The sequence below is a fragment of the Thunnus thynnus genome, chromosome 14 (genome assembly GCF_963924715.1).
Source record: "Thunnus thynnus chromosome 14, fThuThy2.1, whole genome shotgun sequence".
NCBI lineage: Eukaryota > Metazoa > Chordata > Actinopteri > Scombriformes > Scombridae > Thunnus > Thunnus thynnus.
The window spans coordinates 22,960,627-22,979,453 of record NC_089530.1 but is presented as its reverse complement, the minus strand read 5'-3'; the positions used below and the strand labels follow the sequence as shown (position 1 = coordinate 22,979,453).

At 39.3% G+C, this 18,827-nt stretch overlaps 1 protein-coding gene across 2 annotated transcripts in view; it reads left to right on the top strand.

Annotated features, from left to right (window-relative positions):
- LOC137197304 (protein kinase C epsilon type-like) overlaps positions 1–18,827 on the top strand; it is a 97,746-nt gene that overhangs the window by 21,642 nt on the left and 57,277 nt on the right. For both annotated transcript variants that reach the window (XM_067610636.1, XM_067610635.1), the window contains exon 2: positions 14,198–14,261. In XM_067610636.1, the coding sequence (XP_067466737.1) occupies positions 14,198–14,261 (64 nt within the window). The remainder of the gene's footprint in view (positions 1–14,197; positions 14,262–18,827) is intronic.

Genomic DNA, 18,827 nt, shown 5'->3' with positions numbered 1-18,827 from the left:
ATTTTATGGACCAAACAACTAATCGACAGATTAATCGATCATCAAAGTAATCTTTAGTTGCAACCCTAAACTGCTTGAACCCACAGCTTCAACGTACGCATCCTCTCAGCCGACGCCGACTCCTGATTAAGAGATAAAGTTTAAAGCTCTCTGGAGGTTTTCCACAGATCTGTTCAGCTGTTAGTTCCTACCAGACGTGGTGTAGACATCTTAATGAGTAATCAGCTTTGTACTCGAGTTTCAGTCAGTTTGTCAGTTAACAAGTTTTAGATGTGTGTCATGCGGTTTCTTCTAGGCCTTCGGTGCAGGGCCGTCTGCACTCTGCAGTGTGCTGTTTATAAAGGCCAAACGGCCCAAATATAAATCTTTAAGAACAGCTAATAGTCGACTAATGCTTCAGGTATGTTTTGAGTTAGTGCTGGGGGGGAAGACAGTGTGTGTGTGTGTGTGTGTGTGTGTGTGTGGAAAAGGTTTCTTTTAGAGACACAGCAACATGTTCAAGCAGATTACATTGTACAAGAGAACTGGCAATAAACCAAGAACAGGCCATAATATAGGGTGTGTGTGTGTTGGGGGGGAGGGGGATGGTGTGTTTATGATGAGGTTGAATAGAAAAGGAAAATCATCTCGTCATGCATATTGTTTGCCTTTATGGTATCTTAGATGTGAATGTGTGTGTGTGTAAATGCATATGTGTGTGTGTGTGTGGGTGTGAAGGTGAGAGCACATAGTAGAAGCAGATGGATGCGTGGGCGGTCTCGTCCACTCTCCTCCATTCACACTGAGAGCGAGAGAGCAATAAAGACCAGTATCATGAGAGTATTATAGAGCGGATGATCATATAGAGAGCGCTTCTCCTTCCTGCTCAGGTTTTATTTAGAAACAGTTTGATGTGTTGTGCTCTACACATTTTTACCTCATGGTTTATATCATAGATTGTATATAAATATGGACAACATGACAGCCAAAACACCTCATTCGCCCCCTGGTGGCTTGCTGCAGTATAAGTCCCGCCCCCTACATGTTAGCAGATGGGTCATGAGCCAAACTAAGATAAATCACGTCAAATAAATTTTTATCTCGTTCTTATCATGCTGATTTATTGTCAACTGCTTTTTCTGATAAGTTTATTTTTTATTAGTTATGTGATGATATAAAAAGTCGGCGTGACATCATGATTTACAGCTGTGACAGCCGCTCTCAAACCTCCGTCGGGCGTCAGGACGGCTGAGTGCAGTAGTTCTCCCCAACACCTGTAAAGACACTTTCATGTGTAAAATCGAGTTCCCCGTTAATTAATTACATTTGTCTGCTCAGTTCTTTCATAATCTGCCTTTGATGTTTTCCATTCGACATTGTTTCATCTCCTCTTTTTATTTGATCCTTTATTGTGATCCACTTCATTAGCAACACCTGTGGAATCTAATACAATCCAACACAACAGCTCTGCCATAAATTCTACTTTTATGAAGCTTATACAGTGTCAGTTTTTGTTGCCACCAGACCCCATTAACATACATTCAATATAATGCAGTCCAGTACCACCACCACCTACTACGACCGTAAAGTAAAGTAAATAAACATAAAGTAGAATCACCTCTGCCACCACCTTGCAGTCTTTAATCTCTTTCAGATTACACCTTCCTCCACTGTTATACATCACCCTGTGCTCCTCCCTCCTCTTGAAATACATATTCACCACAGTCATTTCCATCCTTTTCGTAAAATCCACCACCATCTGTCCTCTCCTTGACGCCTATCACCTCCTCATCGCCCGTTGAAGTCCTCTCCAGTCACCATTCCTCTCCTCGTTGGGTACACTCTCCACCACTTCATCCATCTCACTCCAGAAATTCTTCTTTTTCTTCCATCTCACACCCGACTTTGGCATATGCACCGACAACATTCATCATCACACCTTCAGTTTCATACTCATCACTCTGTCCGACACCCTCTTCACCTCCAACACTCTCTTAACATACTCTTCTTTCAGGATCACCTCATTTCTCCTCCCATCCACACCACGGTAGAACAGTTTGAACCCACCTCCGATGCTCCTGGCTTTACTTTACTCCCCTTCCACCTGGTCTCAGTTTATCTACCCTTCTTCTCTCCATCATATCACCAAGCTCTCTCCTTTTAACAGTCATACTGCCGACATTGAAAGTTCCGACTCTCAACTCCACACTCCTATCCTTCCTCCTCTCCCGCTGCCTCCTGACATGCCCCCCCCCCCCCCTCTCCTTCTCCTTCGCCCAACAGTAGCATAGTTTCCATCAGCACCCTGCTGGTCAACAGCACCAGTAGCAGCTGTTGGTAACTCGGGCTTCAACCGATCCGGTATGGAAATCTGATTCATGATCTGAATATTTGATTTGGCATAGGGTTTTAACGCCGGATGCCCTTCCTGACGCAACCCTTCCCATTTATCCGGGCTTTGGGAAGTGCACTAAGAATGCACTCACCAGTCCTTCTACACTCAATAACCCATAATGACAGAAAACATTTCTTTTCTAACTGCATGTATACATCCATTAATGTTAACTATGGGATTGGAAATCAAGCATATGCACCCAGAGAATTATTAAACAGAGCCCTGCCTGACTTCTTAAACTTTCTGCATATAATATATCTAACAGTATCTTTGACCGTCCAGCTCATCTCCCAGTGTTCTCTTTCTTTCTGCAGCCTCCCTCTCCCCTGTGTCCTCCTCCCTCATATGTCATAAACCTTGCTATGAGTCAGTTAGAGGTTAACGCACATGTTTCTCCTCAATCCCTGCTTCTCTCATTCATCCCCTCTCTCTCTCTTCCGTTATCCCAATGATATGTATCGCCATCTGTATGAAACCACAAGCAGCCTGCAAACGTCACCTGCAGTTCCTCTGTGGCTTTTTCAACAGACATAACACGGCTTTAAATATTTGTTTTAAACTGTGTTTAGAGGCTTGTTAATCTCGTGGTATACTGCAGTTTTGTAGAAGTGAAACAGAGGGCCCTAACTCTTAAGCTTCCTGGCATCATTGGGAAGAGAGAAATATGTCCGTGTTCACCAATATTATTTGGACTTTCCCAGATGATGGGAAGGTTTTGTTTTTTATTTTGAATGTACCCTGTGGAGTTTTTTAAACCACTAGTAGCGCTATGGGGGCATGTCTTTAAAAGCGGGTCTAAGTAAGGCACCAAGACACATATAAACGCACCAAAAAAGGCAGTGAAGAAGAAGAGTATAAGCTCATAAACATGGATGTAAATAATGTATTAATAATTAAATATTAACCCTTTCATGCATGGATTATGATAAGTAATTCTGGTTCAGAGTTGTCAGTTGGCCAATAAAGAGACTCTAATGAGGCTGCTGAACGTCGTCTGAAGCTCAGTTCAGGACTTTTGTTACTGAAAGTTTGCAACTCTGAAACTCACGACCAAAATAGTGATCTTTTGTTCTGTTACCACAGATATGGAAGTTCTGAACTGACAATTAAAGTGAAACATTTTTTATAGTTATAAACTGAAATGTCCTTGTCACACAACACAGTGTAAAGTACCACATCCATCACCTGTCAGTCACTGGTTTGATGTCAGGAGTCTCGTCCTGTTATCTCCCAGTTATTATTTGCAGCGTGTTGTTTATCATGTTGAATTGCTGCAACAGGGAGCAACGGAGTCCAAAAACATGATCATTTAATCCTTTTTTTTCAGCACAAACATTGTAGATTTTCCTCATTTATCACTTTTTAAAAAAGGAAAGATCTCTGTAGCACAAACAGAAGATCTTTTGTGTTTCCACCTCATTTTCTCTTTTCACTTTTTTACAGGATGAGCTTGTTTACTACAAACTGAGTGAACAGTGAACAAGGAAACCTTTTGATCCATAAGAGCAGAAAAACTGCCCAAACCTGTCTGAACTGCTGTATTTATCCTTAAGAGAGTTATTTTTAAATGTTTTGCTCATTTATGCTGATAAAGAGAGAGAGAGAGAAGAAGAAAAGTCAGAAAGCAGAAAAAAAATGTCATCTTAAAGGTAAAAAAAACTTAAAATTCGGATACATTTCCTCTGTAAGCTGACAAAATAACAACCTACTTTGCTAGTGTACAAGGAGCTGAGTGTGTGTGTCACCATAGCTGGCTTGTAGACAATACTGCAGCATCATTTATTCAACAGGGACAAATTAGGCAGAGACAGACACGGCTAAACAGGAGGACAGGCATGAGTGGCTGCCGACAGGAGGCCGTGTGTGTGTGTGTGTGTGTGTGTGTGTGTGTGTGTGTGTGTGTGTGTGTGTGTGTGTGTGTGCTTTGCTCTGGTTTGTTTGAAGTAAACGCAGTTGCATTAGCAGCAGAAGTGAGTCCAGCTGTATAAAGTTATCCTCTAGGTTCAGAATATGTGTGTGTTTGCATGTTTTCCTGCATCTTTAGCTCCACTCTCGCTGCTTTTATTTATTTAGTGCGTCCGTTTATTTATTATAAATCGACTTTTTTTTTTCCACATGGATTGTAACAGGTATCCGTTTCATCGCATCCATTAGTGCAGTGCTTCAGGATATTGCAAACTACGCTGCAGTTTCTTTCCCGAAGCGTAAAGACTCTCTGTGAGCACTTTAGAGCTGGACAGTGAGGACGTTTTGTCCAAGCTTCACCTCTCAAAAGATGTGTTTGAGGGTGAAGTGTTGGTTTCAGGGTTAAGATCACATATATATTAAGGTTAAAGGGGCACTCCACCAGTTTTACACATAAAAAAATCAGTTAATTTGTCTTAGAAAATGGTTGATTAATGTCTTCTTTGGCTTTGTCAAGTTTGAGAAATAACCCTGATGAAGTCTTGGAGCTTGGAGCAAATTTATAACAGAAAGCCAAACTCGGGATTCAGAGTTTGAAAGATGGCCTCAGTGTTTAGTGCAGGTCCAAAAAAGAGACCATATCAGGTTGCATTATGGGAAATGTTTGTAGGTTTTTGCACATGCTAAGAAGTAAAAGTAAGGATCTCTCATCCTCTGCTGTGTTGATTTTAACTATTCTTTTTAAAATCTGTCTTTTGCAAGTCCCCTTTGCAACTTTGTAGAAGTCTGATACTATATGCAAAATATGAAGTGTTGCTGGGTACAATGATAATAATAATAATAATAATAATAATAATAATAATAATAATAATAATAATAAAAAGTATGAACCTTAATACTTTTTTTGGTTCTGACAGAAATGTGGAACACAGATAGTATTGAATGTCGGGGTAACAGATTTGTAATCTTTACTTATTCTTTTATTTAAAGGGGACATATCATGTTTTTGTGATTTTCTGTTAATTTTATACTGTTATGATGTTGTTTGTCTATGGCCTCATTCACACCTGGCATTAACCTGCATCTCTAGTGACCACTTGTGATCGGATCTCACTTCCCCGCTCTTTATGCAAATAAACACGTACATCGTTTAAGTTAGCAAAGACCATTGCACCATGCATTGTTGTTTGTAACTGGTGGGAGGCAGTAATGCAATTCCCATGCCTAGTCTGCCAGAAATTAAAAGACAAAGAACAAGAAAAAGTTTGCAAAGACCTTGGCGTGCGGTCAAAATCAGAACTCTTCGGCCTAAATGTGAATCAGACATGTGAACCCCACCCACGAGAATTTTGCCTGTAGTTCTGGCTTCTTCTTCCTATTGTTTTGCACTTTAATGACGCCGTCGGCGTGCGAATGACTACGTTCCTCTGCTTACACGGAGGACGTCAGTTGAGTAGGCAGTCCTTCAGTGCGGCCCAGGACACATTCGCATACACGTCGTATTTGAGAGGTTTCCATTTTGAGTAAGGAACGAGAAAAATATCTGAAATCCTGCTGCAGAACAGTGAGAATCAGAGTGAGGCGGGCCTTAAAGAGACAGGAGCTAAAACGGCCTGTTTCAGACAGAGGCTGAACTGAGGGGCTGCATAAAGAGCCAGAATAAAAGATAAATAAGGAGTTTGTAACTGTAAATCATGCAAAGATATTCCAGTAGAGCCCCAGAATATAAATATAGACCTGGAAATGTGCATGAAACATCCCCTTTAAGTTCATATTTTTGCTTATTTTAGACAGAAATGTATGCAGGGAAAGTTTCTATACTTGTATCATTTTATTGTCCACTAGTAAGGTTTGGTGATAGGGAGCATGCCAACGAGGGTTCTCACAAGTATAGCAGTAGTGTGTGTGTGTGTGTGTGTGTGTGTGTGTGTGTGTGTGTGTGTGTGTGTGTGAAGGGCCTGCAGTGTGTCAGTCCAAAGAGGCCGTGTGCTCTCTGTCACAGAGAACAGATGAAACACAATGTCCTCCCTGTTCTCTCTCTCTCTCTCTCTCTCTCTCTCTCTGTCTTTGTCTCTGTGTGTCTCTCACTCATACTCGCTTTCTTTTTTTTTTTTTTTTTCAGTCTCAGTCTCGGCATTTTAATTCTTTTCTTTCTTTTTGACCACATCCATGCTGCAGTGCTGGTAAAATGTGAAATGGTTCTTTATATAAGTCGAACATCCCGTCTAGTAGATTTCACATTTTCATTTTCACATTGTTTTTCCACTACTTCAGCGAGATGTTGAAACGGCAGAAAAAAAACATATGAAATTCATTTTTTTCTTTCGGTTTTGTAAATAAACAGTGAGGTTGTAATGACATGTGCTGTTATTTGTTGTCATCTATGACTGTGGTGCCTATAACGTATCTTTAAAGGTCAATCTTCAGAGGTTTTACAGATTATATGCAAATAAAAATACACAAATACACATATCTATTCACGATTTTCATTATGGATTAATGAGTCTATTATTTTCTTGATTAATCAATTATTTGTTTGGTCTATAAAATGTCCTCTAATGTCTTATTTTGTCCACAACCCAAAGATATTCAGTTTACTGTCATAGATGACGAAATATCCCAGAAACTATCACATCGAAGAAGCTGAAACAAGAGAATTTTAGTGTTTTTTTAATAGAAAATGACTCAGCTATCAATCAGCTTAATCAAAATAGTTGCAGATTAATTTAATAGTAGACAACCAATCGATTAACTGACTGATGTTTGCAGCTCTAGTGAGAAGGTGACAAGATGTTTGAGTCCTGTATGAATATGAATATGTTTTCCCTGTATGCTTTCAACAGCAGCTAAATGTGAGATGATGAACGCCGCCGCTGAAACATGTACATAATAATCGTGACTAACGCAAACCACGTGTACTTTCCCAGCTTGGAGCAGCTGGCTGGAGCTACTGGTGAGGGAATGGGAACCGCCGCCACTGGGTCCTGCTTGGTGGTGGTGTAGTGTAGTGGTGGTAGTGAGACAGCAGTGTTACGTTCTATATTTTGTTATCTGTTATTTATGATCCACATGATTATGAGCATGAATAAACCTCTCTGGAACAATTGTAAGGAAGTTTTAAGTTACAAATCTTTAAGGAAACAGTGTATGGATGTTGATATTTGTGAGTAAAATAGATCTGAAAAGGATTTATTGGTTAATATTAGATTTTTTTAATGTTAACACATTGAATTTTAAACGTATTGAAAAGCAAAGAGAGATGGTAAGAGGATTGTGTGTGTGTGTGTGTGTGTGTGTGTGTGTGTGTGTACAGTGTGCCTAGAGTGGATCTGAGCCAAGAGTTCAACAATGTCATGTGCTTTCACTTCAACCTTGACAGACTGTGTGTGTGCTTGTGTGTGTATGTGTGTATATGTGTGTGTGTGTGTGTGTGTGTGTGTGTGTGTGTGTGTGTGTGTATGTGCGTTTGCGTGTGTGTGTGTGTGTGTGTGGAGACAGAGTTGACAGGTGTGGACAGGAATCATCACTCCGCTGAAGGACCTTTTATTTTTGGGCCAGTCAGAATCACAAAGAGATTTCACACACACACACACACACACACACACACACACACAGTAAGGCTACACAGTTAAACTACACACAATTACAATTTTGTCTTCTTATTAATTAATCTAAATCGATCAGGTTTAGTTTCCTCTTCGCAGGTGATCTGTCAGATCATCATCGATGGTGACGGGGCGTTTATTGTCCATTTAAGTGCGATACGTTTATCTTTTCCCCAAAGTTGAATTTATAATTGTGATAAATAATCATGACATGTCAGTATCGAGCAGAATGACTGATTATCATCCTTGAGCTGCACGATTACGGCCAACACACACACACACACACACACACAAACACAAACAACATGCTTCAGATGCATTAGGGCGGAGGGGGCAGGATGGAGGGAACCCTGCTCAATTGAGTTAAAGCCTGCAATTTAATTTGCTTGTGTGTGTGTGTGTGTGTGTGTGTGTGTGTGTGTGTGTGTGTGTGTGTGTGTGTGTGTGTGTGTGTGTGTGTGTTTTCTCTATAAACCAGCGTACGGTTGAAGGATGTTCCTCCAAAAAGGCAAATAAATTAAATTTGACTCCCTTTTAAATATTCAGCAAATTATGCACACACTTTTACACACACACACACACACACACACACACATATATATATGTATATATATATATATATATATATATATATATATATATATATATATATACAGGAACACACACTAGCAGTTTACCACATGATGAAGACCATGTGATGTTTGAAGGAGCGGTCCTGGATCTACAAAGGAAACAGCAGCAGCAGACATGCAGAAAATTGTTTAGTTTTATTATTAATATTTATTATTACTATTTCAGAAAATTGCACTAGTATATGTCCTGATCAGCTTTAACAAGCAAGTAGTGATGAGTCAGGTAGAGCTGCGGTGATTAATCAATTAATTGATTAACAGAAAATTAATCGGCAACTATTTGGATAATCGAATAATCGTTTTTGTCATTTTTTAAGCAGAAATACCAAAAAATTGCTGCTTTTAGCTTCTCATATGTGATGATTTAATACTTTTCTTTATCACACATTATAATAAACTGAAAATCTCTGGTTTTGCACTGTTGTTCAGACAAAATAAGTAATTTAAAGGTGCATTTTCACTATTTTCCGACATGTTATAGACAAAACGATTAATTGAGAAAAAGAATCTGCAGATTAATTGATAATGAAAGTAACAGCAGCAGTTCAAGAGTCACTGTGGTTAAAATTCAAACTTAGTTTCTTTTTGTTTACAATAATTGTATCTGTGGTTCATATATTGTGTTGTAGTTTTTGTGGAAATTATCTTTTTTTCTTTCTGTTTTCTGCAATGTTTTGCACAATTGTCCAATATTGATCATTTCTACTGGCGACAATCAAATATCTGGCAAAAATGAGCTGAACAGGACAAGAGAAAAGAAATATAGAAATAGAGAAGCGTGTTTTAAAAATTAAGTGATAAATAATATTCAAACAGAATCCGACACATCACCAGCTGATCGATAAAGATGAGCGATGTGATAAAGACGCCACTCGTTATCTGTACGTTTGTACACTGCCGGACCTGCACACATCTCTCCTCTTCCTCCGCTGTTAAAGAGCGCTCCTGCGCGCCCTTCCTCTGACCTTTGACCTCTGTGTGCTGTCAGCGCACACATAAACAGGGAGGAGGAGTAAAACTAGTCTACTACATCCTCCATGTGTATGAGAATTAACACGCTAACAAAAGCGATGGACACACACACACACACACACACACACATACACACACACACACACATGCAGGGGCCTTTTCCTTCCTTTGCCGGCTCTATATTTAGTGACATCTGCACCTGTGAGCCTGAGTACGTTCAGTAAGCAGGAGGGCTGTGACCTCACAGGAAGGGAGGTGGTGCATGTGTGTGTGTGTGTGTGTGTGTGTGTGTTTGGGGTCCACACACAGCCTGCTTTTTTTCTCTCTTCTCAGTGATGTCATAATCATTAGCACTTGTTTGCTGTTAGCTGAAAATGTGGCCTTGCTTTAATTTTTTATAAATTGATTTAATACAAACAGTTGTCTGGAAGATGTCAAAAACAAAGCACAATGCCTCCACAAGTTCCCACTGTGTTTCTCCAAAAACCTCATGTGATCAAATCAGCAGTGAAACACAGAAATGCAGCAGTTATTCAGTTATCTGTATCATTATTTCCCAACTTCTTTGGCTTAAAACAACAACTATGTCTGTTAACGCTCCTCGTCACTCGTTGGATACGTCTCGAGTCGTGAACAGAGACGTTTTTCCTTCTTAGATCGACGTATTTGAAATTTAAGTTATGTATTTTTTTCTGCTTTCTCATTCTGTTAATCATCTCATGTCTCCTGAGATTTATCTTATCTTACTTCTCTGTCCATTAACTAAAACATTAATCATTTCATACACAGCAGGAAGAAAGTTCATTGTTCTTTATAGACTTTATAGATTTTGACTGACGGCAAAAGAACCAAAAACTCCTTCCTGCTCACTTTTACTCACTTTATTAATGATGTTTCGGTTCTCTGACTTTCATCAAACAATATTCATACAGACAAAAGGCACCAGTATCATATACAGTATAAAACAGAACCTGGGAAGAGAAAACCAATCAGAGGGAACCAGCAGCATCTCTCAGCATCCCCACAAATGAAGGTCAATGAGGTCGTCTGAATGTAAACAAACCCAGTACTGAGCTCTTAGATAGTATGTCTACATATAATCAAAAGATACGTAAATACATATGAAGGTTTTTGAAAAGAAGTAAATCAGTTTAAACCAATTTTTAGTTTGATTTTATGTTGTCATCCAGCAGAAAGACGCTGATCACCACAGTTTCTATGTATAAAAAAGCAGTTTAACTAAAGAATTTGTCGTGTAAATTGTATTTTCGATCCAGTTTTCATCTGTTTTTAATAATCAAACAATCAGATTTTTTTTTTTTTCCTGTTTAAAAGGAACTGAAAACAGTCGGCCCCGGTGGGTTTCTTTGTAAGTCTGCACTTCACCGCTCACCGCAGTGTCAAAACATTGTTTTATTGAACTTTATTTCAGTCACTCCCACTTTTGATATTAATCTCCTCCTTTCAAAACACTTCGACACGGCTGCTACGCTCTGCCGTCGCTTTCCTTGATTGCCACGAAAAAACAGCCCCAAAAATTTCAATGAAAGTTTTTTTTTTTTTAAATAATTCATTAAATCCTGGCAGCAGAACCCCCCCCCCGACACTGCTCTACCAGATTCACGGTAATATTCTGCCACCCTCATCTGTCCATCTGCCACAACAACTTCCTTCCTTCCGTTCCTTCTTGTAGAAAACGCAGATGGATGAGAATAATTATCTTGTTAAACCTCCAAACTTGCTCTCAGCGTGCCGTTGTCCTGCTCAGATGATCGAGATCCGTTAAAGCCCCAGAAAAAGTGCAAACGAGCGAATATGTAGAGAGAGAGAGAGAGAGAGAGTGTGTTAACAACAGCAAGGGAAAAGTAATCAGGCAGGGTACTCCCCCTCCTCTCCCCCTCCCCTCCCCCCCCCACCCCTGCACTTTCACATTGAAACGAGCCAGCAAAACTTTCTCTGTCCTCCCCCTCACCCATCTCTCTCTCTCTCTCTTTCTCTCTCTCTCTCTGCTTTCCATCTTCTCCTGTATACATTACTGAACCCACGCCTGCTCGCCTTCACTGCAACAAGTCTTCACTTAGTACTGTGTGTTCACTGTGTGTGTTAATGTGTGTGTGTGTGTGTGTGTGTGTGTGTGTGTGTGTGTAGGGTGGGGGTGGGGGGGGGGGGGGGGGGGGGGGGGGATTATGGACGCCGTGGGTGGTGCTGTGCAGTACAAGCTGCTGGTAGAAACTCTCTGAGCCCCTGGCCGATGCCCACTTGCTTTTATGGGATGAGTTCAAATACACTCACACACACACACACACTTCGCTGTATATACACATGCAGACACTCACAATATTGCAGATCAGCAGTTGCCTTCTCTCTGGCCTTTCAGACTAATTTCAGACAAATTTTACACGAAAGACAGTTAATTGGGGACGACTTGTCCAAAATGGGACAAAAGCTGTGTCCCCAATTGGTAAAACGCTTATTTTTGGGTGAGTGGTTAAGGTTAGAATTAGGCTAAGGTTAAGTTTAGGCAAGTAGTGGTTATTAGTATTCAGGAAATTAATATAAGTCTATGTAACGTCCCCAAAAATGACCAAGGACAACATGTGTGTGTGTGAGTGTGTGTGTGTTTGATGCGTGTGGGTGTGTGACAGGATATGTGTCAACCTCTAGTTCACTGTAAGTCAGCAACACACACCACAGTGTGCTTTTTTTTTTTCTCTCCCTCCGACTTTCTTTCTCCGACATGTTACTGCATTACCGCTGTGTTGCAAGTGATAATGTGAGATTTCGGCCAGACAGGATGTTACCATCACACACAATTTCCCACAAAGTTGCCAATAAGTTTGTGTTGCTGGTGAGTGAGTGAGAGAGTGGGTGGATGGATTAAAGATGACATAACATGCGCAGTTCCAGGTTTATATTTTCAATCTGGGGCTCTTCTGTAATATCTTTGCATGATTTATAGTGTAAAAATATCTTATTCCGGCCCTTTATGTGGCCCCTCAGTTCAGCCTCTGTCTGAAACAGGCCGTTTTAGCTCCTGTCTCTTTAAGGCCCGCCTCCCAATGAGCCCACTCTGTTCTGATTGGTCAGCTCCTGAAAGTTGCCCCTTGGCAGACTTCCACCAGAAGTAGTAGGATTTCACTTCTTTTTTTTTTGTTCTTTACTTGGAATATAAGTGGGCAACGCAAACAGCCTTAGCAACAAAGGCTACGGAATGGACGGCCATTTGTGGGTGTACGGGAACAGTGTGACATCATCACTAGGAGGAAGTAGAGGTAACTTTGCAAATGTAGCGTTCAGAGCAGGCTGAAGCCCTGACTTTTGACTTGAAGGCGGCATTTTTACATATGTCCCACCCAAGTTTTGACCATGTTTAACATAGAAAATCACAAAAAGCATGTTATGTCCCCCTATTTTTCAGATGTCGATATACAATATATCATATATTGTATATCGTCATGGTTGGGAACCCCATGATTCATGTTGTCCGTTTAATCATCAGACTTTTTCCCCCTGATGTATCATTTTACACAAAGCAACAGAAGATAGCAGCACTGAAAGCAAAAGGCTCGTCTTGTCGGTCTCAAATACTCATCAAATTACTGTCAGGGTGACAGAATATTAGTAGAAGGAAGGCAGAGCAGTGATCATTTGAGCTGGCAGCGATGCTGTTTAGTGATAGCCAGTTTGATGATAGGGGTGTTTAGATTTATGCTCTTCTGCTTTAAAAGGCCTGAATTACTTCAGTTCTTCTCCAGATGAGCCGGTTAAGAGCGTGTGCTGCCAAGACTTCCGCTGGCCAAGCACATTAAAGTAATGAAATACATTTTTCATGGAGCTTTTTTAGACTAGAGTTTCAAAGATAAATCGATTGACAGAAAATGAATCTCCGACTAATTGTTATGAATAATATTAAGATTCCAGCTTCTCAAATGTGAGTATTTTCTGGGTTATTTAGTCTTCTATGGTTGTTACAGTTATCATCATTATTTTTTACCATTTTCAGACATTATACCGACCAGACGACAAATCGATTAATTGAGAAAATAACCGACAGATTAATTGATAATGAAAATAACAGTTCATTGCAGCCCTACTGGAGACTTTCCAAATGTTATTGGACCAAATGGATGATAATAAAAAGAGTCATTTCAGAAAAGTCTAGCCTATCTCTCCACGTTAGCCTGTAGTTCTCCACCTTCATCCATTTCTTTCACTGGTTTGTCTAAAAATCTGAAACATGGAACCGTATTTTTCTGCATATTGTAAACGTGTATCTAAAACTTTGATACTCCAGAGCTCCTGGTGTGATAAAGCACCTGGTGTAAGACTTATTGGAGCTGCAGTTGTTGGATGCCAGCGGATTAATTCATCTTGGTTAAAATGACAAGGAGCTCAGCACAGTACTGGGACACCAGCCAGAGGAACAAAACATGCAGTACGGGAAGATTTCAGAGGTTTTAGGGATCTCTGATGAGGTCATTATAAATCTATTTAATGATGAACATATTAGCAAAGAACATAGTAAATAATATTACATAAGTATTGCTTAAAATAATGTAATAGTTCTCTTCTTCTCTTCTTGAATTAACTGTAGACTGCAGGTGAAGTCGGTTACACCTGATTCTTTACTCATGTTTGTCTCTTTTTGTGTCTCTTTCCTCTTTTTGCCCTCTCCACCTCTCCCTCCGTCTATCCTTCTCTTCCTGCAGATTGACTTGGAGCCAGAGGGAAAGGTGTATGTTGTTATCGACCTATCAGGATCTTCCAGTGAAGGTAAGAATGCTGGTTTTTTTGCCAGACAGGCGCAGATTCAACTCAGACCATCCAAGTTCAGCTAACATGCGCTGTATGCAACACAAGATCCCTGCTGTTATCCTCTGCTTTCACTTTTCTGTTGTTCCTCTGTTGTCGACACTAAAAACTAAAGTGCTAATCTGCTGTTTTTAGCGTTCAGGTCAGTTGTTTTATTTTCTTTGGATTATCTACTGATGAAGACTATTATTAAAAGGCAGCAAGCTTTTGTGTGTTCAGTCATGCAGACTACCGCTGTCTGCTTAGTCATGTCTAGTCTAGCCATGCTAGAAGCGTGCTAATATTTACAGTCCTGTTCTTGTTATTTTCACTCCTGCATGCTAGTGCTGCTGTAATCAAAGATATAAAACAAACCGCTGCATCCTGTCCAGATTGTTCGGAACAGTCTGTCTAGAGTTGTGTGTAAAGATAGAAAGACACTGCACATGTAGAATAGTGATTTTTAAGCATTTAAATATACTTTTACACATTCTGGAGTGTTTTCACGGTAAGATATTCCTAACACGTCTTACAACTCAAAGCGTAGTGATTTATCAGTGTCAAGTACTATAATTTTCCCTCCAGGGAGTACATGTGTAACTATACTTAAAGCGTGTCATTCCACTTTTAAATGAAGAACCCCTCTCTTTATAAGTATTTTACGTGTCTGAACAGGCCCATACAATATCAAGCCTCCCTGTTACACTTTATTAAATTCTCAATGTTTACAACCCTTAGGCGGTGTAGTTTTTTTTGAATGAACAGTCATTATAACCAATAAGAATGATGTAAAAAAAAAAAATCTACGGTAACTTGGAGCCAGGTTGTAAAAATGATACAAATGTCCTTTAAAGATGACATCCTGTGACACTCTGGATTCCAAACATCCGTCCTACAGGAATGATGGATGGAAGGATTATGTGCTGTTTACAGTGATATCAACACAGATGAGACACAAGTATAAACCATTTCTAGTGAGTTTGTGGCTTTTTTTCTTCATCGTAAGAGCGAGTTTAATTGGAAGCGATCGTATCTCGGTTACTCAATTGTACTCGTTCTGATCTACGTTACAGCTGTTTGTGTTGTTTTTTATAGATTTATAAAACAGACTGTCCAGCAATGCCCGTGAGAAAGTAAGCTAATGTTCTTGTAATTTTTCATGTGTATACTGTATAATTTAGAGCAACACAATGAGAGCTTTTTAGGAGAGAGTGTCTGTAAGTGTGCCTTGTTATCGCCATTTGTACAACTCATTGCATCAAGACTTTAAAGATGTACAAAAGAGATCAGAACAGCTAGAAACAGTTTTCCCTTTGGACCAGTTGGAGGACACATCCAACCACTGCAACCAAATTTACACCAATTCTCCCCAAAAACATAGTTGAACAACTTACCCTCATTTTCTCCCACCAGGACTAATGCAATTCATTCTTTACTTAGTGAACACATCATTCCAGTCCTGGTTGAATTACACTGGCGCCCCATTCCTTACAAAATTCAATTTAAGATTATTACTTTAAAATCCCTACATGGTCCGACTCTGCTTTACATTTCAGAACATGTAACCCTTTATTCTGCACTGAGACCCCTCAGATCAGAGAACCAAATGTTGTTAAAAGTTCCAAAGTCAAAACTTGAAACAAAAGGGGAACAAACTCCCCCTCAGTATCAGATTAGCCGAGTCAGTGCCTCGGTTTAAAAGCTTTTAAGACCTGCGTTTGCATAATATTTCTATAATATCTACTCAAATGTTTTTATGTTGCTCTTTTTCTATTTTGTTTTTATGTTTGACCACTTCTTGAAATCCCTGTGTGCATGTTGTTCTTTCACATATTTAGTTTTATTTCTCTATGTTCACTATCTTTGAACCTATATTTTATGGTTTTGTATTTTGTGAAGTACCTTGTAACTCTGGTTTTGAAAGGCGCTGTAGAAATAAAGTTTATTGTTATTATTTTGCATAACCTTCCCCAAACTGCCCAAACCACTGATACCCGCTTCTCATATGATTAATCTGCAACAATTAATCAGTTAGTTTAGTTAGTAGAAAACTAATCTGCAGCTATTTTGATAATCACTTGATCTTTTAAGTAGCAAAAATGCCAAACATCTGATGGCTCTAGCCTCTCAAATGTGATTTTCTTGTCTTAATGTCATAGTAAACTGAATATCTTTGGTTTTACAGTTTTGGGTTTTTGACTGTTGGTGGACAAAACAAGACATGTGATGACATTAACTTTGGGTGCTTGTAAATTGTGATTTTTTTCCCTGTTTTCTGATGTTTTATAGACCACACAATGAATTGCCAATAAGTTGTTAGTTGGAAGCTTTCAATCGAATTATCCTCATTAGCCGGTTGTCATGGAACTGTAGATGTTCACATTTCCATTATTTTACAATATATCCTGACGACAACTTATAAAGACATAATAATTAGACATGATGATATACAAAAATAAACCAATTGTTGATTAAGCAACAACAGAAATGTGAGAAATGCATCGTATGCTTATGTATGTATGCTAAGAAATTACATATAAAGTAAGATTTGGACATAATTTACAAAAAAACACATATACAGTACAGTATACACTGTATAAGGGTCTCATTACAGCTGTTTTCTCTACTCTCTGTGTACTGTGTGTGTGTGTGTGTGTGTGTGTGTGTGTGTGTGTTTGCACAGTAACAGCTTAGTAAAAGTAAACACTTCTCTGCTTCCTCTTCCTCTTTCTAGGTCTTTACATCTCAAATTACTTATCTTCAAATTCATTTTAAAAATGTTGTCATACTCTGCTCAAATGAGCCTATTGGTACAAACATCACCAATCCTTGAAATACAATTTAAACTTTTCAACTTTCTCTTTTACGTTATGTGTGTGCATGTTAGACTGTGAGTAAGTGAAGTCTTGAGTCGCCCACATGTAATCAACATCATTACATCAGGAAATAGACATTGCAAGCTTCCTGAGCATTTGTGGTTATTACTCCAGTAAAATAATGAGAGACATTATGTCATGCAATAAGTGCTTTTCAGTAGAAGTTTAATGATGACAGAAAGTTTTGTGTTTGACACTGAACTGTAAGATCGCCTCATTATTTATGATGTGAGACATCGTGTTGAGAAAGAGTCTTGAACTGTAATCTCCTCCTGGAAGTCGCTTTATATTCACTGAAAATCAAAGATGTTACAGAAAGCTGAGGAGTATTATACCTCATATGGTGATGCACTGATCTCATACACAGTGTTAGCAGAGACTCTGGCCCTATTAAACAGATAGGCCTACTGTTTAGCGTCGTCAGGTTAGGATAACCAATCGTTGCTAACTTTAGAGATAATCCCCTCCACTTTGTGCTGCACAGAGACTTCCAAATGATTTCCGAATGAATGGATATTTGGCGTTATTTTTGGCATTAAAAAATTTTTTTTGGCCTGGCAGGGATTCTTATTGGCCTGGCGGCCCGCCAGGCCTGTACAGTTATAGGGGAAACACTGTTGACTATTTGATCTGGTTGTGGTCTGGGAAAAATATGAAGTCCAACTGAAATTAAACTGCCTTTTTTGTCTATAACAGCAACATATCTGCTCTGTAAATCAGTTGTCCTGTGTTCTCTGTGGAAAAAAAATCAGAAATATAAAGAGAGAAGTTTATATTTTAAATTCTTTGGTTTCACCCTTTAGTCTTAAATTAATTTAACAGAATACCGTTAGTACTCAAGTAGCTGGAGTCCTAATTTCCAACAGCAAATCAAATCTTGCATAAAGCAGTAACATGGCGTTCTATCATTGACAGAGCAGACGGTCACACTGAGCCTGATTGCATCCTGCTACACAACACAAGAACCACAGACTCTGAACAACAACCCGCGTTAGCTTTCCTGCTAAAGTCTCCTTCTTATCTGACATACAAACATGAACACACGTCTCGTCCTGTAGCTTAGCTTTTTTTAAAGGAGCCAACAAACGTTCACAAGGGAAAAGTACACCACTAACGTCGGTTAGATAGCTAATTAGCTGTTCAGCTACGTTACACAGCATGTTAACGTAGCTCCATTTAGATGCTGGTTTGGTTGTTGCTCTTCAAAAAAATCCCTGTTAGCAACACACTATCTGTCTATGACTTGAAGATGATGAAGTGTAAGTTCATCTAAGCTCATTTGTATGATTATGTAATTCTTATATATATAAGGACTTGGACTGTGTTATGGATTGTGTTAACGTTGAAGTTTAGCAGATATGTGTGATGTGAGGTCCTCTTTCTTATTGTCAAATAAACTAAACTAAACTTTAAAAGGCTGTTGATTATTCAAAGTGGCAGACCTGCCAGCAGCTCAGTTTATAGTTATTTATTTAACGGCAGCATGAAGACGTCCAGTGTTATAAAACAAGAACAGCGATGACTGGAGGTGAGACGGGAGAAAATACAGACACACAAACACACAATAGCTGTGTCCCTGCATGTCTAATCCTTGGTGTGAGTCAGATTTGTAGATCTTAAGATAGGTGTGGAAACGTGAAGGAAGCATTAACACAAACTCACAGAGAGAGAA